General features: G+C 37.8%; 1 protein-coding gene across 1 annotated transcript in view; it reads right to left on the bottom strand.

Moving 5' to 3' along the window:
- COL25A1 (collagen type XXV alpha 1 chain) overlaps positions 1–26,812 on the bottom strand; it is a 309,093-nt gene that overhangs the window by 23,931 nt on the left and 258,350 nt on the right. The window contains exons 14-20 of the mRNA XM_055700917.1: positions 25,815–25,841; positions 23,400–23,444; positions 18,440–18,472; positions 18,242–18,277; positions 14,266–14,310; positions 1,137–1,199; positions 380–448 (exon numbers count right to left, since the gene is read on the bottom strand). Of these exons, the coding sequence (XP_055556892.1) occupies positions 380–448; positions 1,137–1,199; positions 14,266–14,310; positions 18,242–18,277; positions 18,440–18,472; positions 23,400–23,444; positions 25,815–25,841 (318 nt within the window). The remainder of the gene's footprint in view (positions 1–379; positions 449–1,136; positions 1,200–14,265; positions 14,311–18,241; positions 18,278–18,439; positions 18,473–23,399; positions 23,445–25,814; positions 25,842–26,812) is intronic.

The raw sequence follows: 26,812 nt of genomic DNA, 5'->3' as shown, positions 1-26,812 counted from the left end.
ATCTTTTTCTTACAGAGTTAGAAAACAGCATGCAAAATGGATTTTCTCTGCATTCAATAGCTTCACTGGTCAAAGAGTTTGAAGTTCGATGCTGAAAGTTAGGGACCTGGAGGTCAGGACTTTAGCTGGAATGAATTAGGCTAACTCTGTGACAGTGTATGTAGGTAGTATCTTTCCAACTAATAAGAGTTGATTCAGACAGCAGTTCCACAGCTGTGAACACAAAACTGCTATTGTCTTCTGAACTGAACTGGAGTATTTGACAGAATTTTCATTTAAAAGTTTACTCACCAATGTTTTGTTCTATTTTTCTGCAGAAAAAAGATGGGTTCATAGGTGTAAAGCTAGCAAAACATTTCCAACATAAAATCATACTGACCTTTGGTCCAGGAACTCCAGGTTCACCTCGCTCACCCTTCCCAATAGGGCCTGCCTCTCCTCTGTCACCCTATTGCAAGAGATACAAATATATCACAAAATACTAGGTGGTCTTCAGCACAACACCAACTCAGCATGACCAAAGAAACCAAACCATCAGAAGAAAACATTTTCACGTTCAACTGTGACTTGAAATGAGTTGGGGAACTGTCCCCTGAGTAAATACAGTCTTCTTGAAGGCAAAAGAAGAGGGCTTCAAAATGGAAATGGGATTTGTAAGGTATTTTTCCCCTATTCTGAAAGGACTGCAATAAAGATTCCCAAACTTTGAGACTGTAGGTTTCATAATATTCTAACTTTGCCATACAATGGCTAAAAAAAACCCCACAGGAAGAAATAAATAAATATGGGTTTAGTGGATCTGTAATTTCAGAGTCTGGTCTACAATATCAAAGTTCTAATACCTCCACACACTTTCAAGCTTTTTTCTAAAAATACATATTATGCCTCTTGAACAAGTTTTGGCATGCTAACATGAGCAAAGGCAATGGATGAACTCAAATTGTGAATGGATGTAACATCTGCCTTCACATTATTTGACGGCATCGGTAAAAGACACATATCTCATAGCACTGGTCCATGAACCTTCCACATTTTCCTCCACTAGTACAGTCTCAGTCTCTACTACTTGCTGAGGAAGTTGAATTTGACATTGGCTCTAAGGACGTTCCACTGGAGTGTTGGCCAATTACTCTTACCTTTGTTCCTGGTAGCCCTGGCAACCCAGGTTCTCCTTGTGGACCAATGAAACCTGGTTCACCCTTTAAAAATCAATATGAGAGGAACATTAGATTACTTATTTTGCAGTATATAATTACAGTAACACAAGTTTCTTTTGGATAGTATTTTCCCTGTATTGCTTACAGCTCTCCAGCTGTGATGCAGCAGTTACACAGACGTATTTTTCATCATAGGTAACATTCATAAGCATGAATTCTTGCAGCTAGCCATCACACAGCACATGAAATGCAAATGGAGGTGTCAAACATCATTTTTGTGAGGTTAACAACTGTTAATATGCAACCTGGACTATAACATAATATATCAAACGAATATCAAAATAAGTCTGAAGACAGGAGGGGAGTTCTAAGTGATTCCTTAAATTTAAAAAGGGACAGTTCATTTTAGTCATGTGTTATAAGATAGTTTTCTATTGCAGCATGTGAATAGATAGGCAGACAGGGTAAGGGTATGACAAAGCAATGACAAATGAAGAGGCCAGATGGTCCTGTTGCAATGTCTTTACAAGGGAGGTACTTAGCTGCAGCATCCCCCAAATGGAGATCAAAAGTGACCTTCCAAGTCAGAGACTCCCAGCACCATGGTACTCTCCCTCCTCATTCTTCAGTTCTTTATACCCTGATGACTTCTCTGGATGTGAACACCTGGGAAAGAGCCACAGCTCTCCCTGTTCCCTCTCTGTTCCGACCCCTTCCTGCCCATTCATTTGTACAAATGTAACAGGCAAATAGCAGGAATCAAGCTAAGTTGTAGCAGAAGCAGCATTAAGCAGAGGAGTAAGGACTTATTTTATTACTCATCTTTATGCCTGAAGGGGCATCGCGGACGATTAATAAGCCATACGTTTTCCTTCACAAACTCTTGTGGACCAGGCTTCCTGCTATTTAATCTTGCATTTTTTTCACATAAATTTGAATGAAGAAGATGTACCCAACAAGCTATGGTGAATCTTAAAATCAGTACTGTACCCCAATTAATAAAGATTTATTTATTAGCCTTTTAACAATATCCCTGAAATTAATAACTAAAATTACCTATCAAATGCCTCTTCAAATAGCTAAAATACATATGTGTCATAAACCTATATTGACATGATTACTGAAAACATAAAGAGACAGTGAATATAAGCAGTTGGATAATTCTTCTTTTCACTTCTTCGCTTCCATAGAAATGCAGGTAAACTGCATGGGGTAAGCAAATTAGGAAGATTTCTTGCACATTCATCTGCACTGTCATCAGCAATCCATCATTAACATCATTAACAAAGCAAAGAAGGTCTCTAGCAAACATATAACCAGAGAAATCCTTCCTGTGGCTATACAGAGAGCCATAGGAAACTCTCACTGACCTCAATTTAGAGTATCAAAAAATACAACAAAATAATGAGTTTTCTAGCACAAAGGTCCAGTTGACCATGGTTCAAAAAATTATAACAAAGAAATAAACTAAGACAAATATGTCACAGACAATCATGGGGTTTTTTTGCTGTTATGGGAAAATAACCTTACAGTTTATGCAAGTCTTCATATTAGCGCACATCAGCAAGATTAACATAAGGGTGTCATTGCAGATGGAAGCACTTTAATGTCAGTAGATGAAGAACAATGCAGCTTCAATCACTTATTTTAGAATAAGAAGGTACTCAATAGCCCCAGACTGTTTTAATACTGACTTTACTGGGACTAATTTCTTGGCCAGCTAATTATGACTTCAGGAAGAACAAACGTGCAGTGACTACATGATTCAATCTTTTCAGTGGTAAGGCTTAGAAGTGTCATTCAGAGGTTGATGCCCAGCTTTTGTGTGAAATTCTCACATTTTGCTCAGGACTATACCAGTTGCATACCACAAAAGAACACTTTTGGTCAAGGTCCAAAAGGAGGTCCCACCTTCCCCCCAAATCTCTGAAGAGACAAGAAAAATGTGCTTTGCAATATCTAGTGAAATTGATAACAGGAGAAGCTGGTGGCTTAATTAGCATAAGTAGAATACAGATCTTATACGAAACAGAGTTTTAAAACATTATCAAATGTGGAGGGGAAGAAGCGGTGTGTCAGAGACTAGGAACAGATCTGGCTGAGTAGCAGCTCTGCTGAGAAGGATGTGGCAGTTATGGTAGATGCCAACTTGAACATGATCCAAGAGTATATTCTTATCACACATTAAACTTATTCTTACTGCACAAACTGCATAGTTCAGACCCGGCTACATTAAGAAAAATGTGCAACTCTCCCTCTATCTCGTGCTGGTGAGGCTAAGTAGACTAAAAGACAGATCTGATTTGCCATCTGAACTAAGTTTCTAGGTAAAAAGACAAGAAGTCTGGACAATGTGAAACTGTGACCTCTCTAATTTAATTTCAAATTTCTTGAGTGTAACCACAGCATAAAACATTAACTAAAATGCTCATTGTGCATCATAATTTTGCACCATTCAAAGTTACTGGAGGTAACAACTGTTACCTCAGGTTTGTGTCTGGCATTTCTGTCTCAATTACTCAGAAGAGAAACATTTACATGAGAAGCAATGCCCATTCCTCATACCTACTGTATCCTGCAATTATATTCTGCAAATATTGCTGGCTTCCTACTTAATGTTATCCTTTATGCCATTCAGATAGGAAAAAAAAATAGACAATCTATCAAAATTAGCACTGCCAATGATGTGTGAAATGTAAAGAAAACAGTTTTCTCTCAGTAAGGCATGCAGATGTCCCTGTTATGCAAAGCAAGGGAGAGACCATTCTGATTAGTCCATCACAGAAACATGATGTTAGAACCATAGAGGAATGCAGTTAGGAAAACAAGGACTAAGGGGTTTAGGTTTTGTTTTAAATATATGATATCTATGATTTAGTTGGAAGGTAGCTGCAGGAAAGCAAAATTAAGTGCTTGCTTAGGACTGCACTTTGATTTGACAATATTGTAGCTCTGGGATTCACAAACACCTCCTGATCTTATGTCTCTTGATTAAATGAGCCAGGACTTTGTCCCAAACCACTGTGAAATGCTGAGAGGAATGGAAGGAATCAAAGTAACCAAGATTTATAATAGTTCCCTAAACATCTCACTACAACTTCTTACAATAAACCCAAAGTTTTAGTGAAAATCTGTCACAAGCTTGTTTGCCTGCTAAAGCAGGGGCAGGGAACACAAAATCTAGAAAGAGGAGTTAAACAGGTAGGTTTGGAAAGAAGAGTAGGGAACTCCCCCATCTGAAATACAGTTTGGCAGCTGTATAGAAAGCCATCAGCAAGTGATGACTCTGTGCATTTTGGTTCAACCCTTTGGCACAGTTACAAAATCACTGCTTAGAAAGTGATCCAACTGCTTAGAAAGAAAATCCAACAAGACGAAGTTCAGCATTCAAACTTCACCTGCTGTTAGGGCTTGGAGCAATTTGTATCAACCATACAACACAGGCAACTTCGTATTAGAAAAAAAAAAAAAATCAACAAGCTTGCAAATTGCTTCCAGTTTACAGGAGTGATTTGTTCTTTTTAATAATTTTTAATGGCTTGGTATGTTACTGTTTTAAAAGACTAAAAGATTACCTCTATGTGTGTTCATTTTCACCCTCAAATATTTGTCAACTGTAGAAATATTAGTGGGTCAGACAGCAAATGATATACTACTGTTCACAAACCTTGTTAATGTTAATTTTCACCTTTTATCATAAAATGTCTGAAAAAGAAAAAAGCCTGCTGTACACCTACTGCAATTTGAGCTGTATCAGAATTTAATAGTAAAAAAGCTGCCTGTAATTTACTTCAGAGGACAGTAAAATTTTAATGAGGATTATTATCTATACATATTCATAAATTGGTTTTCACAGTGATCAAAGCTTTTATGGGCTGAGGCAGAGGTTAGCTTAGATATTAGAGGTTAACCCTAAGACACATGGTTCACGGTCACTGTCTTGTTTGAACTTTCATAGAACCTGTAATTGGCTAAAACTTGGACTTTCACTTAAAAAAGGTGAAACAGCTGAAATTCCATTTGCAATTATAATTGCTGTTTTAAACACCATTAATTTGGCAAATGTCTACTAACAATGTGGTTCTCATACTGTATTCAGATAGAATTAGCCTTCGTTGCACAACTGACACACACAACAAAAGTATTTGAAACTTTGCTCTTGCAGAGGGACCCAGCCCACTTTCAGTGCCTGAAATACATGGCTCTATGCTGATACAACCCATCAGTAGAGAACAGCAGTTGTTGGATACACGGGTTTCCCACAGAAGGATCTTCCTTCTATAATTATTCTTCTAATGAATGTAACACACATTTTCCCATCCAGATCAATGTTTGCCAAAAAGAAAAGCTGTGCTGCAGAAAAGCACCCAAACCATGGACTTTTCTGTAACAATGAAATAAATTTGCTTCCATTTCTGAAATTACTATCCTACTTTGGTAAATAAAAATATTTGAAGTAACTGATAAAATATTTCATTGTTGCTAAAACTGTAAAACACACGAGCCAGTTATTCCCTTTATGGTTTTAAATTGTGCAACAGCTCTCAGAAAACCCAAATTTTTAAAGTCTCATGACCACCTTACTATTTTCCTTCTACATCAGATTACTGCATTATTTTCTTTATGCTGTAGAAATGAGACTAAACCAACTTTTAGACCATGAATTTGCAAGGAACAATGTCATTTCGATCCTTATCCTTATCTAGTGCTATGCACTAGAACTAGTTAGAGAAGTTTAAATGTCAGACTCTCACCTTTATTACATGGCTTATTGGTCCTGAAACATTATATTCAGTGTCTGCCCTAGTGCTGGGACCATGGCAGCTCTGCGCCTCCAGGGCTGACTGGCAGGTCTGCCACAGAGCCAGGATTCACCTTTCCCTCGCATTTACTTGGAAGTCTGAACACTCCAAGGCCAGGACTCCCGTGTGCACACCTCTGGGGTGGGAAACCATGCCAAAACATCCAGAATTCCTGTGGAGGATTCTGCTAATGTGGGTCCATCTCACAGTTTTCATACAAGGAAAACCTAGCTGTGAGGGCTGGAGGAGAACCCTGACATACTTCCACACACAACCTGGGGGCAGGCTTGGAGCTTCCAAACTCCTGCCTGTAGGTCTAATGGTTCTCCCAAAATTCCTGCATCCAGCATGGGGCACCCTGCAAACTCGAGTCATAGATCTTGGGAGAGCCCAAAGTATCCTTTCTGACAAACACTGTCATGGAAGGGTTCTCATTTTAATCACATCAAGAAACCAAGGTATGCTTGTCTTAAATGTTACCCTGACTCACTCCAGGCATATTTAAAACAAAAACAGTCTGATAACCTTTCCTTGCCTAACTCTACTGAAAAAATCCTGCAAAGGTGATGCTATACAGAAGAAGACCTAGCAAAAAAACCCCAAACCCATAACCCAGATGCAAGGCAATTTGTAGAACAACTATGAAATTATAATAAATTGGATTTGGTTCACTGCTACCTGTGTTGATTTCCCAGAAATTGCCATCTTCTGCCCTCAGACATTGTTACTGAGATTACTATCTAACCAAAATGCTGCAACTTTTCCACTCTGGAGAGGCACAAGGGGTAAATTCTCAGGAGACTGGAATGGAGCAGTCCATGGCAACTGATGAAGCTGTGCTTACTTATGTCCTGCCTGCATCTATGGCACTCAGTTCCAGTGAGACAATTTTTCAGAAACTCTGTTGGCCTTAGACTATACAAGTCAGAGAGAATGGCACCTTATAATTTCTCAATGTGAAGAGTATTAAAGGGACTTTATATATAACCTGATGTCCAACGGAATTTTGCTCTTGGGAGGACTACAGTATTCAGCTCATAAGAAAGAAATAGGCAAGATAAAAGGAAATCTGTTAAAAAACCTTAACCCCATTTTATAAGGTCTTTGTTAAAGCTTTTTGTAAGAGTTCAGGATTGGCTCCAGAAATGACCAGTTAAAACAGGTTGTCTGGCTCACTCATCGCATTTGAAACAATATCTTTACTCCCAAATCACTCTCTCAACTTAGAAAAAAACATTCTGGTTTAGAATTTCCAGATGCATGTTTAGCCTTTATGATTCATTTAGAATTAGAGAAGTAAAACCTTACAACCTGGCTAAAACCCTGAAGCTTCACAACATACCCTACTTTGTACGACATTTATTGCTTTTTAGTGAGACTAATATTCCCATTCCTTTTAAGTTCTTCCTGCTTAGAAGGTATGCTGCTTTGGAAGGTGTTAACAGAACCAGTAATACTGATTAATTCTGCAGGTATTAGTCATGCCAAGGACTTCTTATTTAAAAGCTAATTATAATTCAAGTCAGCATGGTACCTGCTTCTCAGAATTAGAATAAAAACACTTGTTGTAATGATGTTTAATGTAATTACAAAAAAATGCCTTGTTTTTAATTCTTTGTGATGACCGAACTGTTAAATTATGAAGAATCTTTCACCAAATTGCTTCCTTTAGAAAACAGTTAGATGACAAATCTAAGGACTTTTTGTTACTACTCTGAAATATAAAGTACTTTATTGCACACACTCTTTTCTGACCATCTAAAATTGTGTATTTGAGGCACAGAAATACTTTCAGATTACTGATGTCAAGTCTTCTTTCTGGATAACAAAATTGATTGACTTCTGAATACAGCAGAATATTGGACTCTCAGATTAACCAGCTGTTTTCAAAATTTTGGATTTGGATTGGGGGTTTTTTGTTTGTTTGTTTGTTGGGTTTTTTTCCCCAAAGAAAAAAATTAAAATACACTATGAAACAGATGCTGTGAAATAGAACTTTATAAACTCAGTCTTCCAATTACTAATAGCTTTAGAGGAAACAACATCCAGTGTTTCAGTTATGTTTTAGCCTTTTCCAGGAAAGAAAATGAGAGCTTTCATGATTTCGAAGATATAGTTTCTGATGGATTAATAAGAACTGAATATATCTCAAAGAATGCGCCAGTACACACTCCTGACACATGCATACTGTCCAATGTTAACAGTGATTTCATTTTCTGGCCTTGATTCTCAAAATTAGTTCTGGGAAATTACATGTCTACCCTATGCAAGTAATTACTGCTGTAACATATGGAAACCAGACAGTTAGGAGTTAATGAACAAAGCTAGATACATAGCTACATCCATACAGATACATGTTTGTATATGTACTTCCACTCTAGAAACTGAATACTGAAAATCAATTTCACAGTTGTGTAATTTTTTTAAAATTTTATATTTTACCTACCCATGCATAGAGCTACTTCTGAAAACAAGCCCTTCAAACACAGGTACTAAGTCTTGTTTTTTTTAGATCAGTTCTCTTTTTCACCCAGAACATACATCTTTCCAGTCTACTTTTCAGTATTTGACCTATACTACACTGTATATTTTCCTCTGCTCAGGCAGATGACCCACTCTTAAGAACACTATATGTGAGGGATGAAAGGTTGGAGATTAGTTCACAGTTTAATATTTCAAAATATGTATCAGCTCAGGAAAGTGCAATTCAGGGAGAAACCTAAGCTTCTATGAAGCAGGGTTTGAAGCTGATTTCCCAAAATTTTCAATTGCTGCAATTAACGTGTTCAGCAAATGTCTGGATCCTGGATTTGGAGGTGCCTGTCACAAGGTCAGCTGGTCCCTTCCTGCTCTTGAGTTCAGGCTAGAAAGAGGTCCGAGTATGGTGACCTACAGGGTAATGATGAACTGAAGCCTGAACGAGAATATCTGAGTTCTGGAAAAAATGCAGAGAGATATAGGCCCTCCAGGTTTTCTGGTAACAGCCACTAACAAGGAAGAAAACCTGGAAGAAGTATGGAAATATGGAAAAGGAAAAATGTATCAGGAAAATTTGCCCAGCCTTCCTAAGAACTTGTGGGGGGAAAGGGGAGCTTGAGGAACTTCCCTATAAGTGATGAATGACATTGACTCCAAAATGAAATGCTTGGAGCTACCATTTACTTCAGATTTCCTTTCATTTTGCTACCAGATGAGAAGACCAATATCTAAACACATGAGCTTCAACAACAGTCAGTCTCTGTTAGGAAAGAGTTTAAATAGGAGAGTAACTTCTATGCACCCAGCTTGAAAATTCTGCCTCTCATTTTCTCTGAAAGTTTTCTTTTGTAACAGAACTCACTGGATGAAAGGAGTATCAATTCTTATAAAAAATACATTCTGTGGAGCAGCAAGTTTTTCAGTCTTCACGTGGAATTAGGGAAGTCACAGGATAAGATCTTCGAGTATGTACAGAGAAAAAGAAATTTAAGTACAAAGCAGATGAAAACTAGAACTGCTTTTGCTTTCATAAAAGTCCATGTCCTTATCAAGGTTCTTCTGAAACCTTGCTCAAGCACAGTCCCAGGGAAGTCAATCCAAAGTAATTGAATAAAAAGATACAAGATGCTTAATACTGGCAAGTCTATTGAGTCAGCTAGTTCCACTGGATCTGAAAATAGAAAACTTCTCCTACATCCTAAAAGCAGAAGGGCTAAGCATCCTCTCTTTTCTCATGCCAAACCATTCAACAGCAGCTTCCTTGAACACGGTAGAATAAAAACTTAGTTGCACTCACAAAATTTGTTTCAGTATTTGTTTTAAAAACAGGAAGAATTGCTAGAAATGTTAAAGAAAAGCCAGATCCTGCATAAAGTGCTGCTACTGAGAAGAAGCTTGTGTTCTGTGGTCTTCCCATTTCAGTGATGAATCTGAGGACTGTATTGCCCAAATGCCAGAAAATGCAACACAATGGATTTGAGAGATGTCTGCCATTACAATGGATAAGGGTATACATGATTTACATTACGGTGAGTACTTTGTATGTATCATCATACTGCTTTGTATTTATCATCCCATGAAAGTTATGAGATAAAACAGATATATGAAGTTTTTGTTTCATAGAAAGTATTCTGCGTCTGCTTGGCATCAGTTGGGAGATACCAGAGCAATGAGTTAATACTCCGTGTTTAGGTGCCTTACTTGCTTCCCAAGTGACATGGTGGAACACATTCAGGGGCTCATTAAGTTTCCAGCCATTCCTAAACAGCAACAGGTGCTTGAGAAACGTTTCTCCAGCATGTCACAGACAGCTTTATCACTGTCTTGGAAATAACTGACTGCGCTTGTGTTTCCTCCATGGCACCAACTGACAATGAGGAGAGAATGAAAAAGAACAGGAAGAACTCCCAAGACATCCGTATGTGCATAGTGAATGGGTCTAGAAAAGTAATAAAAGACCCTGCTGCATACTCTGAATTCAGATATGATACTTGCATGTCCGTCCAATGTTGCTGTTCATTCAGACTCCAGTATCATGTTTAACCAAGCTCTAACAGGTTCCTGGGAACATTGATTAATTAATTGAAATGGCATTATAAGAAGCTGAAACTTTCCCAGTGATTAGTATTTATTAATCCTTTAAGTAGTTTGGCTACATGTTCAAGCATACTGGACTGGATGCCTTGGGAAGCTTCTTCAACCATGAGAAGAAAGCTGAGATGTAGCTGGAAAGATACGGTCCACTGCCTGGCATGGCATTTATGTTTTCACAGGCTGGTGTAGCATTTGTAAGGAATGCCATGTATGTGCACAGTTACCTAAAGCATTTCGTAACACAGCCTGCCACTGTGGAGAGATTCATTCACAAGAAAGCAAATTCATAGTTCAGCTAACATTTGAAGAAAAGGAGATTTCAGTTGCTTACGCAATAGTCAAAGGGAAGACCAGATGAACCACATTCAAGAGTGTCCTGTGTGTAGAATATCCCTGTATGCTATCTTCTTTTCATTACGTGGAAGTACTAAGAGATACTGAAGGAAATTCTTTCAAAATTAGGCAACATGGGGTCTTCTCTTGCATCTTTCTTGTCACCTGTCTTGAAGATGCCTCTATGTATTTGTCTATCAACATCCAGCCATTCCAAAGCTGTCTAGAACATAACAGCTCTGTAAACACGATCCTCAGACAACTAGTTTGTTAATTTGAAATCACCTGTGTGATTTATGTTACTGTATATCAAATGGATATGAACTTTTGCTATTTGTTTATCTGATTTCTGGAATATATAATGTCCCCTTTCTTTGACTACTTGGCCAGTTGAACACTGGTTTAAGCTATATCCATTGATCTACAGGAATTAATGCATTTCAGATGCACTTGCCACCTAGGGCTAATCTTTCCAATCCATTTGGGAAATGTGTTTTATGAATAACTCAGGGAAATAGCCAGAAAACAAATATAACATGTTAATTTCTAGAACATCACAGGAAGACACAAATTTGGAGAACATTCTGTAATTCGAATTACATAGGACTGAAGAAGGATCAAAAAGTGCAATGAGAACCCTAAAGCTTTTTAGCTGTAAGGGACCTTAACAGAGTATTCTATAGAAGACTTTGGAGTGTGCATGTGCACACCTGCATAATGTCACAGAAACTGAAGAGAACAATACTGTAGAAAAGAATAGTATTAAAGTAATACCAGCAATACAAGAATATTCATTTTTTTTTCCTACTGGGAAAGAGATTAAATGGCCACTGCATTGTACTGAGCCCCATCACTTTCTCCTACATGCCCCTACTAGTGATTTGCTAGAGTGGCCAGATGTCCATCTCAAAAAGCTTGGGAATAGCCTGCAAAATCCCTCCTGACAGCTACTGTGCTGGCATGCAAATGCACAAGAACTCTAATCCATTTCCCTTATGGAAACTTCTTACACGTTGTAACAAGTTCCTAGATGTTGTAATGACATTGTGTGGGGTTTGTGCTGTGTCTTGCATTATGCCACCACTGCGTATCACTACTAAGACAGAAGAGCAAAGACATATCTTAGAGTTTTATAAAGTCCTGATAGGGACAGACCCCAGCAGTCCTGAAAAAAATGTAACAAACAACATGGAACAATGAGGAAAAAAAGAAAAAGTCATTGCTCCAAATAAGATTCTTTTCAGTTTTGTGTGGTAATATCGTGATAGCTTCAACAGATTGCAAGTCCAGACAAATGGATTTCCTTCATGCTCAGGTTTCTCATCCAGTCACTGTTATTTCACAGTAGCTTTCAATCAACATTAGTTGACTGGAAATTTGTTTCTCAATATCACTTAGGTTGTTCTTGGAAATTGCTGACATTATTTTACCATGGTGATACATAAATTTTGCTAAAACAGAGGATGAGAAAAAGGGGCTAAACTACTACTTTTTCTTTGTTGATGAGTGCCCCTATCCTAACTCCAGCCATTCTCTAATTTCTGCTACCACTGCTCATGCCACAGATGTAGGCTCTACGACAGAAAAATCTAGGCTTTTCTGTAGACTTCTTAATTGAACAGAGTTTACATATGCCTTGAATCAAACAGCACCCACCCTGCAAGTCTGATGTGATCAGAAATGCTTTGCTCTCTCCTATGCATGTTCTGCTAGGTCACTTGTCACCATCTAGGGTGTGTCTAGCCACCTCAATGCAAAATTGCACTGGATAGAATTTCCTCACTGAACCATCACTCTCCCCTTTCTATTTTTAATAGAAGCTAGCGCTCTCCTAAAGGATTAATATTTGACCAAATTATTCCATTTTATTCTGCAAACAACTGTACTGCTTTTCCACTGTATCCACTGAATTCTGAGATAAATTTTCACTGAGCAAAACTCCCACGCTCTGTCCATTTTTTACTTCACATCTTGCCTTTTGGATGAACCTGAAAGCTGCCCTTCTAACCCATTCGTACCACCAATAAATAAAACTTAACAGCAATAATTTTCCCAGACAAGATACTCAGACTCAGACTTTTTTATTTAGTTGTTGATAATATGCATGGACGTGCATGGTCTGCATCAATGGAATTCCCGAAGACCAGCCACAACTCCAGTTGGTTTTGGCAAGTGCCCCCAGGACACTGGCACTGACCAGCTGAGCTACCTCTGCTCACTGTTAAACAGCATAGGGATTGCTGTCAAAGGTCCTCACAGAAACACAGTTTGGTCACACAAAGGACTTTGCTCCTACATGATCTTCATTAGTCAATATAGAGTTTGCCCTTGTAGAAAATGAACAGCCTCCCTGGGATCTATATTTCCAGGTATTACAACATGCAAACTTTCATATGCACATTCCGTTCTTCCCATAATTTACCAGTAACACAGAAGGGACATTATGCTTTACTACTGTGGCAATTCACAGGTCCCTTGAGAAAACCACTGCAAATGTTATATTCCGTGAGCTAAATCCAGTATTCTACCAAAATGGACAAGCATTTGGCCTCTGACTTATTCCCCTTGTTATTGGAGAAATGATATAAACTATCTCCTGAGGTATACACAGGCCCGTGCTGGAATGCAAAGAAAAAGTTTCAAAGAGATTTTGTTTTCTGAATGAACAGCCTTTGCCACAGAGGAGAAGCAACCACTCTAATCTGCATTCACTCAGGATACGTGAATCCACTCTGTGCAGCATTATACAGTTACAGCTCAAACTGTGCAAGTGTCTGCAACTCCCAATGCAACCACTTACGCTAGAGCTAAACCAACCACATGTCTTTTGTATCAACTTACCTAAAGATCCCAGACAAACCGGAAGCCAGGGACTAAACCAGGTATTAGGTCAGGGACTGCGGCTAACACTGAATAGAATCTTATTAAAACATTTTGACTAGTTGGTGGAAATCACTGCTGTGTAATGGAGCACAGAGTGTTTTTCTTGACAGAGCCAGCTCTCCACAGCCTGTGTACAATTAATGCAGTCCTCTGGCTGTAGGCTTGGTAAATTCAGTAGACTACTGTTACTGGAAAGCACACATTAAAGTGGAAACCAAGTAAAATTTTGATGACAAGACCCTTCCATTAAATAAAAATATATAAAAATTCTCTATTAGGCTATTTTTTAATGCACTAGAATGCAATGTTCTACTTCACATTCTAATGTAAGTTATACTGTTTGCTTATTCACAGACAACCAGTTTTCCAAGTGAAACCTTTCTGTGACAATCCCCAGTTCGATACCAGAGACTCGGAAGATATAGCACAAGTACCATAAGTCTATTTTAGCCACATTCTTGCAGTCTCCCCCTCTTTGTGGTGTCCCCCCAGTACAACAGAGACTACAGTTTATTTACCTTTATCCCAGGGAGTCCAGGAAGCCCAGGGAGACCTGGTTCACCCTATACAGGAAAATTACATAATATTACAGACATTATTCAGTTATGGTCACTATCCAGTGAATACCCCTGTATATTCCACAGCAAGATAGAACAGCACAGATGATTGCTAGTCAGTTCAAGCAGTACTGATATTTTCAAAATGAGTGACTTAAATATACAATTAGTAAGAGTCATGTTAAGAACTTAAATGTCTTCTGGGAACCATGGATATGAAGATGACACCCAGGTTGAAAATCCCTGTCAGGAAAGCCAAAAATGAACTCACGTTAACCTTCACCAAAAGAGAAGAAAAAAAGAAGCATACTGGTTCCTTTTACACACTGCCATTTCAGTTCCATACTTACGACAGATGTTTAATTCTGTTCCATTTTCAACGCTGAGCTAGATATTGTGCTGTGTAACTGTCTGATTTAGTTTTGAAAAGGCAATTCAGAAGAGCTTGGTTTAAATTGTGCAATTGAAGCAGGACTGCCTAATTATAACTGGGCCATCATTTTTATAGAGCTATCTGTAGCATCATTTCAGTGCTTGCTATTTATCTGTGAATATACAGGGTGTCATGAAGGATAGTGGAAATGTAACCTTCTATTGCTTTACCCAGAAACACCTTGCTTATGTACAACTGCAATGAAAAGACCTATAGTACTACATTTGCAAGGGTAATTTTGGAACAGGAGTTGAAAACTGAATGTATTAATTTTGAAATGAAGCTGATATTAGTCTAGGACAGGAACGACAACATTCACACAAGTGATCATTTTGAGATACCAGCTAAATGGAAAGATGTTGTCTAGGGAAATAAAGATGATGAACAGGGGGAAAAAAAGCACAAACACATGTGAAGAAAACATTATTTTAAAGGCTGGAGATTTTTTTTTAATGCAGAGATGGATTCCAACCAGCACCTTGGATCTGAACATTCCCTGAACTTTCTGGAAGCTCAGATCTGAACTCCGAAGCCAACTTTTAGTTTTATAATGAGTTGAACTATATTCCAGCTTTTGTACATTCCCGAGCTTTACAGAAATCCAGATTTCAACTCTGTGGTTTGGGCTGATTATGCTATTAAAATAGTTTACGTGTGTGTGTATACATACACACTTACATACATTCATACACATGTATAGGTACACAAGGACATGTATACATAATACAGCTGTTCATCAGACTACAGTAGCCAAAGACACTTCTTTGAGGCAGTATTATTAAGTAGACTTGAAGCACTAATAACAAAATTACACTCTGCCACCAACTGAAAAACACAATAAAGGGTCTGCAAATTGCTTTACCAAATGGAGTGATTTTAAAATGTTATAGAAGGATCTGATAACAGCTTCTTTGTCCATTTCAGTTGCTCCAGAACTTTAACTGTTCACATTCCCTAAAAGCACAGGAAAGATTCCAGTCTCAAAATACTAACTATAAAATCACATGAAGGAATAGAAGCTAGGATACCATTTTAAATAGACACTATTATTTTGCAATATGTTGCCTAACACTTTCTAAAGCAGAAAACAGGTTGTTAATCTTGAAAAGTCTCCACTGTACTCATTCCTGACAAAATGCTCTCTCCAAAACCCTACTCCTCTGTCTTTCAGTTTCTTTCTTCAGTAGCCATACATACCACTCTACTACCATGACCTTTTCTAATCTAATTGTGGAAGCAATGAATTTCACTTTTAAGCACAGCATTTGAATAATTATAACTGCTAACCTATTAGCATTGCTGCAGTAGGTCACTGTTTAGTCTTGGGACAAAGTTAATCCCCATAGACGCACACATAACAAGCAGCAAGGATCCACCAAAGCCAGTTCGGAGTCACAGTAATCTAAAACCATTAAAATGCCTCTCAAAGATATATTAAACAATGTGAAACACAATGAAATCATGAATGCTTCATTAGAATTAGTATTGTAGATGAATGCATAATATTTTCTTTTCAGGACCTTTCCTGATATGAAAGGTCTGAGCAAGATTTATGAGAATTTTTAAAGTACATCCAAAACCATATTTTTTAGTATACAAAGCTGTATACTAACTCCATCTCTTAATGCTCAGGTTGGCAGAGCAGGTTCTTCTACCACCTCTGCAGCACAACAGCCTTGTCAAGCCACTGAAATACTGTCACGTTTCATTTCATGGAAACAATATTCAGGTGGGCAGCTCAGTATATCTGTCCTTAGAAGATGGATAAGGAATAACTGGAAGAGGAGGAAGAAGTAAAATATAAGGAAGGAGAGAAGATACAGGAAGGAAATAGGAATGGGACACAGTAGGGGGAAAAGTACTGAGGTGACATGGAGAGCAGAGGCATGTCTCCAGTTGAAAAAAGGGCCTCTCGCAACCTCTGATGTGGTGAACAAGTCCCTGTTAAGCAGGGAGCAGAACAGCAGACGTGGGGCACCTGGTTGGAGGAGGCACTCTGAATGAGTGTATTACAGGAGCTGCTTGTTCATGCTGGGGACATGAATGTGGCGTACTGGAAGCTTGTGAGGTGAAGTGGAAAGAACACATTAAACCTTTTGTGTGAACAACAAGCTGAGACTAAAGAAAGTCTGAACTGCGTACATCTGACTTATCTATGTTACCTAAATGAGATCAAACCTGAGTGCCTGGGGACTGAGATCCAGGAGCCTGCTGATAAATCACTGCTAGTTTTGCTTCCATGGCAGCCAGCTAATGAGAGTATGAATCTCAACAGGCTCTTAAGTGCATTGTCTAGTTTATTACCCAAGCAAAGCATACACTGCAGTATATACACACTGAATGATTCTGTGGATTTGATAGCTTTAAACTACTTTGATTACCTTTCCTAATTAACACTACATTCTACTAAAGAACTGCATTTGCAACCATAATAGTCTTTGTTTAGTCTATTAAAATTGATGACAGTTATAATTTCTCAAAGCAAAAGTCTTTGTCTTTTATTGTGTATTTGTATGTGTTTGGGGTTTTGCTTAGTCACCAAAAGACCTAGAGTATTAGAAAATGGTTGTACTGCCATTCACTATATAAAATTTTAGTTCTTGGCTGCCTGGCTGGAATACCTGCTAGCTCAACTGGCAGCTGGACTCCGCTCCACTCTGGCAGTAGTGGGTAATTTTCAATGTTGTAAGAGGAAAGAATGGTGCCGAAAGCTCTCGTGGGAAACCAAGTACTGCAAAGCAAAGATCTGTTTCTCTCATTGTCTCTTCTCTTTGCCCTTTCATCAGCTCTCCCCAGCAGGACCTGCCTCCTCCTCATGAAAGGCAGCTGAAGGCACAGCATTCACTGTGTCTGATGTACTGTGGATTCAAAGAGGAAATTCCCCAACTTCAGAGGGCCTTGTACAGCATAGAGTCATTACAGCTCCTGCTGAACTTTTACTTGCAATAGCAGCCTCAGCTACGCAGAACGCAGGGGAATTTCTTCCCCTGCAAGGAAGAATAGAACGGCATTACCTGGTATATGTCGTTCCAAACGTACCGTGTACCTCTGACAGTTTGATTCCCCTTACAGATATACGTGAAAGGGATTCTAGTCAGTATTTATTTCCTTCCTAATGAGATGTAATATTGTACTATAGTCTGAATATTAATATTCAGTCAAACATGCAGGGTTAACTTGTGAACACTCAAGGAGCAGAGCTGTTCTTTGTTAGTCTCAGCAGCTGATATTAGGTAAGCTTTCAAGGCAAGAAGTGTGCTGTGGCTAGAAGGGTGGGTGAGTTAGTCTGATACTGCTTTTCATGTTAATTACTATCATCATTCCTGTGCTTTTTTAAAATACAAAATGATCATACACCAAATGCGTACAGGGCTTGGGCTGTTAAATTGTACTGTCTTGGGTTCATCCTAATATGGGTAAGTGCCACTGGTAATATCTGTGTAACATCATTTATAACAAATCCAACAGAGAAGAAAAGGAAAACTGAACATTTCCAACTAATACCTTTTGTCCAGGCCGCCCAGATTCACCAGGTTCACCCTAAAAAAAAAGAGATGAAAGACATGAGATATGACAAAATGCATTAAAAATAGAGCTGGGGAAAACCATAACATTAATGGTATCTAAAATGTCTGTGACACCACAAAGTAACAAACCAACCATCCCTCTTCTCCCTGTACAACTACTTTAAAACTAAATTACCTTAATTCCTGCAGCAGAAGAACCAGGGTCACCCTGATACAAAATCCACAAGAAATAATCACACTTATTACATATACAGTTTTTCAGGAAACAGATATAACAAAACATTCAAGAGTATAGCAAGATTATATAGCAAAATAACTACATACATAGCAAGACTACCTGTTCTCTGTACTGCTACATAGGAATTTAGCCAATAAATCAGTGTGATTCAGAAAATTGTTTTCAAGAACAGCAGAGAGTTTTAGTTTCACTCATCCAAACCACATAATAGTTAACCTCAAATTTCACAACTAATAATGTAGATGTAATAATTGCAGATTTTGTATAAGTGTACTTCTATAAAACCAGAAGATGGGACATAATTTGACATCTCTAAATTGCTGATACACATTAAAAATAATTTACTGCCATTTACAAAGAATATGGCAATCTTTGCAACCTAATTCTACAGATGGCAAGTGTCGGGTCTCAACTGACAAAGCTTTTTGTGCTAATGAAAGTTTACCTTGAAAAAACACGCCAGTGACCTTTGTGTTTATCCCCATCAGGACAAGTCACAGTTCTATTTCCACAGCTCTTCAGCATATTTTAACTGATAATTTAATGCAGTTAAGTATTATACTTTACAGGATGAGAGAGCTATAATAATTTATGTATTCAGGAAGGGTCTTTGTTCTGAGGAGGCATCTAGCATTCAGAAAGATATTTCTGTGTTTTGCTGGGTTGACTGGATTTGGTAAGCAGTGATACGCACAAGGGCAGAGGATCAGTGAGTGACCTGGCCAAGGAAGCTGTTAGCTCCCAGTTTTGTACAATTGTCGCAGGATCCTTAAAATTCTTGTATACTCACTTTGCTGCACTTTTTTTCCCTAAATGACACACCAAAAAAAATTGAAAAAAACTAAATTAATGAAAGTTTGCTAGTTGCTGCTGAAGACGGCTAGAGTGCTTATATTTGATGAACCGTCTCATTATTTGTTATTCAAAATAAATTTGGATTGTTCATTGAAAGTTACAGTTTACTACACAGTAGCAACTTCAAGCTTACCAAAGCCTGCTAGTGATTTACATAGGTAGCACAGAAGCCAGTACTGTAATCCACTTTGAAGATCTATAAGCAGAGTATAAATGCTTAATATTCTTTGTGTTAAAATATAAATAAGGGATACCCATTCCTGATGATTCAGTAAAACTGCAGGAAGTGTCCTGTGAATGCCAGTTTTAAAGTTGGTTTGGGATCTTTTTGTTATTTGCCTGATAAAATTAAATGCTACCAGATAACGTGCTCCCCGCTCCTTGAAGAGTAGGAATAGATTTTCTTTACACAGTTACTGCAGCTTGCTCTTGTGTGAAGAAAACACAAAAAGTGATATTATGACAGCTTGATTAATGTCTAGAAACCTGAGCTGCCTCATTTTGATAGGCATGCATGAGTGATACTGCTGAAATCCCTTACAAGTGTGTACAACTAAATGCAAAGCCTCAAGGATTTTTTGTAGCTATAAAGTGGAAAAACAACTGGTAAGAGACATTTACCATTTAAACATTTTAAGGGGTAATGATGGATACAGGGAAGATAGGACACAAAGTATTTATAATCCACTTTCAGCAAAAATTGAAATTTATATGGGATTAAAGAAAAAAATATGGTACAGCATGTTCTCAGTTCTCTGATGAGTCAGACAGTTAGCAAATGAAGAAACTTTAGCATGGGAACATGCACACAGAAGGAAGATACTTGGTATTTTCTAAGGACCAAGACTGCAGTGGAAGAGCGGAAGGAAGGACTCAAGTCTGGCATTGAGACTGTCTTCAAAGTAGAACAATTTAACAAAACCAGTTTATTTCTTAAGTCACAGGCCAAGAAGTAGGCACCTAGCTCCATATTTCTGAGAGCCACTAGGTACAGCAGTTCGGAAAACAAAGCTACTTTAATCGCACAAACAAGAACTCTTTCCTAAACCTAGTCTGAAACTGTTGTCATCTGATCTCTCTCTGACCACAAAAATTAAAATTTAGTATTTTTCTCACAGAAACATTATTTAAGCTTTTAGATAAATGCTTTTAAGTTTTGGGAGCTATGAATTACATCTTTTAAGCATATGTGCAGCATTATGATCTAGTGCAATTGTCTCTGCATTTATTTACATAAAATTAATGGCTTGTTTACTGAGCAGGAAGGGTTTGTACATGGATGTGGTTGAACACCTGAGAACTGTATGGACACTAGTCTTGTCTCTGAATACATCCCACAGCTCTCTTAAAAACAGCCTTTAAAAACTGAGCCTTAATAAGTCTAACACTCCTCACCACAAGTGTTCAGCTGGAAAAAAACTAATGAAGTTTCATAATGTAACACATGCCCCAGACTTTTCAGATTTACCCAAATACAAGGCACAGGTTGTATAGTAGGGAAAAACTATAACAGAAGAGATTTATATATAAGCTTAGTGCATCAATAAGGCTGGTTGTGAAATTTGTTGAAACTTGCTTTCATCTGCTTCTTTTAAGAAAGCAAACATAGTTTGTTATGTTAATTTCCCACCCAATACAAAGCACCCAGTGGAAAATACAGAAGGAATGCTATTGAGCTACTTTGAAACCCTGCATTATAGCAGGGTTTATAGTCAAGGTCAGTTTAACTGCCACCTCAAGATGATCATGACACCAGTAGAGCAAGTGAAGACACAATACAGAAAAAAATACGAATAAGAAAATACAGAAAAAAGTCAAGGCTACTTTGTGAACATGTTCGTTGAATGTGGCTGTAACAATCATTCTGATTTCCTCTAAATGCATATGATTGGCTATTGCTGGAATCCGAATTTTTGCTGGAATTATATATACATAATGATCATACAGCAAAAATTTCCTGCCTACACTGAAAAGCAGGAAATAATACAATCCTTGTTAACAGTACAAAAGTAATGTAATGACATCAAGTTTAATTCTTACTTCTAAATTGTCAAAACCCACACTCCTAAGCTCCTTATGAAGTGGTTTTTGCACAGCTATGTATCAGAAGCTTTAAGATGCAGCTCTCCTATAAGATCTGGATCTTTTTTTCTGGATGGCAGATTGTCTTACAGGTAGAGAAAATGGAGGAAAAATAATGAAAGTCAACTAAGTCACAGTGCTGCTGACTGTTGTAAAAATTCATGTAGTGGATTCTAGCTTGCTATGGTTAAAGCAATCCACTTCGCACAAACAGCATATATTCCCATGTCGCCATGCCACCTCTGAAATTTATATGAAACCTGGAAGAGATGGGAGACTTCTGTGTTAAGAAGTTCAACAAATTATTGAAGTTTCTCCAGATACAGCAATATAAGCAGTCTCCTGATGACCTATACTTTCCACAAGTTGATCCCAACTAGACTGCCAAACTGTTGAAAGCTCACACAGAAATACTTAAAACATTATACTTGGGGAGGAAGGATTTCCCACTGAAAGAAGGAGAGAAGTTTTTCTTTCCTTAAACAATCCCAAAAAGAGAGATATGTGCCCTGCGGACCACAGTGCCACAGTGCAGTACAGGCATTCTAGTGGATGCAACCTCACTCTCACAGTTGATAAACACACACACGAAGAACAACACACGAAGCTGCACTAGGCTTCCCTGAGAGGTTATAAACTTCCCATTTACTTGTTGCAGGACTACGTATCTGAGCAACAATCTCATACTTGCTAAGAGACTATATTCCTGAATCACATAAGAGTGGATCAAGGTGATGTTATTGGCATACATTGTGTAAGTAACTAAATAAAGTTCTTAAGACTTTCATCTGGGTTAATAAGCATGGTTGCAGATAAAGTATTATTTAAATGAACTTTGGGAATCAAATAACTTCACTATTCTTCAATCTACTCTCTTTTTAATTGCTGATTTTACAATATGCCCCATAAAATCCTTGTGTTCTTGAAAGCATAGCTTTACTGTATCCAGATTACAGGACCTGAGGGATTTGCATGCATACCTTACCAGCTTGATAAATCTGCCATAAATTTCTCCTTGCACTAAACTGATGTGAGTTGGTTAAGCAATTACACATATAGCGATACATGAAGAAATTTTTATGCTTCTGTCCAAGTTTTGCCACTAAGATGAATGTTTTTAGAAGCATATGAGTTCCGAAGTGATAGCTAGAAGAGACTGACCCTTCTTCCCATGCAACACAGGCTTTGCTCTGACTGCTAAAGACTATAACTTGTATAAGTAAAGCACATTTAATAACTCAAGTTCAATTTTTGTGGGTTTTTTTTTTTTTTTCCCCCAGTGATACAGTATGGGTCTCACATAAAATAAATCAAAACTAAGTAAAATAAAATTTTGACAATGTCTACCTTTTAGTGACTTCTACGACGTGTTGGTCTTCTGCAACAATGAACTAGCAAAGTATTAAGTGGGGTTATGTCTGATGTCATCTGGCAAGAAGGTTTAAAATTTATTTGTATCTTCAACTCTAAATTGTCCAGCTGGCAATTTGGAGTGAAGTTACCCATCATGATACCATATTTTTTTGTCCCATATTGATTTGGTCCCTTCCTTTGAGGGGAGCACAGAAGGGAAAATGTAAAAGGATATATCAGAAATGGCTATAACCCAGCAGACCTAGTTCCAGAGGTCTGGCAATTTGTGACCAAAGTTTTCCTATAATGCAAATTTCAGCAAAGAGCAGTGCTAATTAGAGAGATGCTGATTTATGATGTATCCTGTGCTAAAGCTCTAATGTATAAAGTCAGGAACTTTATGTGTAATTGGACAGAACAATGATATTTTTTCTGCTATTCATAAAAAGGAACTCAGTCAAATCATTCAACATCTTTACACACACACACACACACACATATTTTAAAATGCATTTTTCTTTTGATGGAATTACTCTTTTTCCTTAACTAGTTGTACTGCAAGCACGCTTAAAGCACACATTTTTTTCTCCACTGTTAAATAGTGTACCTTTTCTCCTGTGTCACCCTTTGGTCCATTTTCTCCAGCATCACCCTATAATTAAAATACGTATTATATTTTAATGATTTTATGTAAGCACACAGCATGCGGAGAAGAGTCCACATTACAACATGACTGGCAAGCTCAATCTCTCAAGCACGGTTTATATAGCTGCTATGTCTTACACAGTCTTCACTATAAATGTAATCCCTTTCACAGGTCCTCAAAAACCCCCACAAACTATCAAATAACTACCTGTTGGTATAGTCTACAGACTTCCCCAGTTCGCTGTGGTTTAGCAATGAAGGAATGATTTCATGGTGATTCAGCATTTTAGATTACCAGTATGTTTTTTTCCAACACAGAGGGAGATATTCACCTAAATGCATCTAATCAAATTCTGGTGACTCACAATTCCAATACCTTTTATTATTTAGGTATTATTATATTATTTATTAGGATTCTCAAATAATTTATGGCATATACTTTCTGAGTCTGAAGTCTGTCATGATTGATACACAAACTAGAAAGCTTCACTGAATGCCATTCCTCCAAGAAGCCACCAAAATGATTGTTATCTCTACATAAATTCTATGCCTTGTTTACTGTTCAAAGAAGTGATGTTCAGAAAAGAATTTTTCACGGCTGGGAAGACATTTTCTACTTTAAAAACAATTTTGAAAAAGAAACATTTCAAAAGATTTGTCTATTGAAAAATGCAATTTCCATTTATAGTTATATAGCCACACAATAAGCCCAGACTGCACCAAAAAGTCTTTGTTCTATATAAGACCATAGGCCAGAATTTTCTGTGGGATTTGAGGTTCAAGTAAAGGGTGAAGAATATTTAAAATGCCAAAAAATTGATAAATGTTGTCTAAGTAGGATAGAATAAATTCTACCAGGTCTTTGTCTGATAACCAATAGTACTATTCCAATAACAATATTTATTCAGTATCTGCCATATTGCTCTGAAAACCTTGATGTAAAATTCCATTCAGAATACTTATAACAGAGACCATTTTGTATGTCACAGTGACTGTCACAATGGGAACTAGCTGACAATCTAACAGCATGTTAATTAAGGGCTTGATGAAACATGGAAACACAAAATAGCAACTGTTAGAAATGTCATCCCAAGTTCATTTGACACAATAAAGCATATTGAGGGCATTTATAATTACATTTTTTAGGAAAAGTCAAAGGATAATCATGGAAAAATATCACTATGTTAAGTAACAGAAATTCAGTATATATTAACATTTGTAGTTATTTGTTTTGTGTATGAAAACAAACAAAGGATTACTGAAGTTCTTCAACAAATGTAATTTTAACCAAAGCAATGATTTCATGAAAAGAGAATCCCAGTTACATACCTCTACATGTGGGGTATACACTTTCAAGATTCCCCTGGATTATTTTTATGATGTGTCTTTCAAAATGTGAAATGAATTGCCTTTGCAAAACATGCTTCCAGCTGCTATTACCCAGACTTACAAAGATCTGGAAGTGAAATTCAATTGCAGCTGCAAAGACATGGGTAAACATTTCTCAAGAGAAAATTGCACCTAAATACAACAAACTTATTTTTTAAAAACATGTCTCAGTGTACTCGTAGAAGATGAGGCTGTGTACAAATTCCTACTCAAAATTTGGCTTACATAATTTCTCAAGCTGCCCTCGTACAGATGCAGAAGCTTGACTCTCACTCAGTGTGTACTCTCATGTGGGTGCCCCTACTGCCCATTCTCCCTGGAGGAGCACAATTACACCCACTTTTGCAGTGTGGAGCTTGTTCCGCCCCCTCATCTTGCCTTCACATGACTGGATGTCAGAGGAGTAGCTCCTTGCTAACTCACTGCAAGTCAGAGCACCGTTAGTGTACCATTTGTGCTGCTGGTACCTCTCCATGCATTCTATAGCCTAACAGCTTCACTTGCTCTTATTTAATCTGATCAAAGCAAGAAGGGAGGAATCCACTTTTAGTATGCAGAGAACTGGTTACCCATATTATCATTTAGAGTCTGTGTAGTTATTGCTTTGTTACCGAATTGTTTTACTCTGCACAGTTGACAGAACATTGAAACCAAATTATGAGAAATGTGTGGATCTCATTTATCCAGGCAGACTCATCTTTTTCTGAGACTAATCATGGTTAGGATTAGTTGCACAGTTGCTCAGCTGTGCAGTCCTTAACACATGACCACTGACTGCTTTCTGTGACTAATCCCACTGCAGTAATCGCGGATCAGTAACTTCCATTAGTAGGTATTCATTTGAAACTCGTAAAGGCTGCACAATGCTGCTCAAGGTCTAGGTATTAGCTGTGTTTATTTCTTTTTAAACTCTGAATCAGTGCACTGGCAATTCTCCAAGCGGCTCTCCAAAACACAACCACCACAAAGGAAATAAAACATGTCTCACCTTTTCTCCTCTTTCTCCAGGGTCACCCTGATGAAAATAATTGGAGCAAAGTTGTAAGTTACTACCACAAGCAAAAATCAAAATGTTAGTAATATTGTCATTAGTATGTCAATTACTAACAATTATGTCACTACTGTGACATTGTCTTAGATGATAAAATCCAACAAGAAAATCTTCAATAAACAATAAAATATGTAAATTTAATAGAACTCAAAAGGCAATATATCTTCAACATAATTTTTAAAGCTTGATGATTTTCATCTAAAGACTTTTTTTCCCCATTTTGCCCCAGAATAAACCCTGACAAACAGACATATATCTTTGTGAAGCAGCCTGCCAGGACCTATGTGACTCCTACATTTGGTTCTTCTTATTTTAGGAACAAACAAAGGAAAAATCCAAAAGCCAAATGTGAGGGAAAAGACTTATGATTCTGTTAACAGCTTAGAAGGCTCCTTGGGAGACACAAAATGCCTGAAGTGTCTTGAACTAATTCATGATTTATTCAAAGTGCAAAGCCTTCAGTGCTCCGTACATTGCCTGTAACAAAAAGATGGCTTATAGACATTTTTCAAAATTATAATTTGCTTGAGAAACTGGCTCAATGGCAAATGCACTTTTGGACACCAGCCTGACCCTGACAACTCAGCTCTGCATTTCTGGCTCAGAACTGCACCCTGGCTCATCTTTGCCCCTTGTGATGGCTGGCAGTCGCTAGGCAACTCAAAGACTACAGCTGTGAATACGAATTAAGGATCAACTGCCATAATTTGGCTTCTTCTGTATACAAAGTAAGAAAAGGTCATGTTCCCAAATGGTTTGTTTTCATTCCTGATGGACAAGCAGCCAGTCAGTAAATGTAAAGACCCTGCCCTGCATGTCTGTCAGCAGTAGCATGATGCACAGAATCAGCTGAGGAGCACATGTGCACCAAAGATGCACGCTCACAGCTGACGGGATTAGAATTTAGTATTACCCCTTCCAAGAGGCCCACAGAT

The sequence above is a fragment of the Falco cherrug genome, chromosome 1 (genome assembly GCF_023634085.1).
Source record: "Falco cherrug isolate bFalChe1 chromosome 1, bFalChe1.pri, whole genome shotgun sequence".
Lineage (NCBI taxonomy): Eukaryota > Metazoa > Chordata > Aves > Falconiformes > Falconidae > Falco > Falco cherrug.
This window is presented reverse-complemented; position numbering and strand designations above follow the sequence as displayed.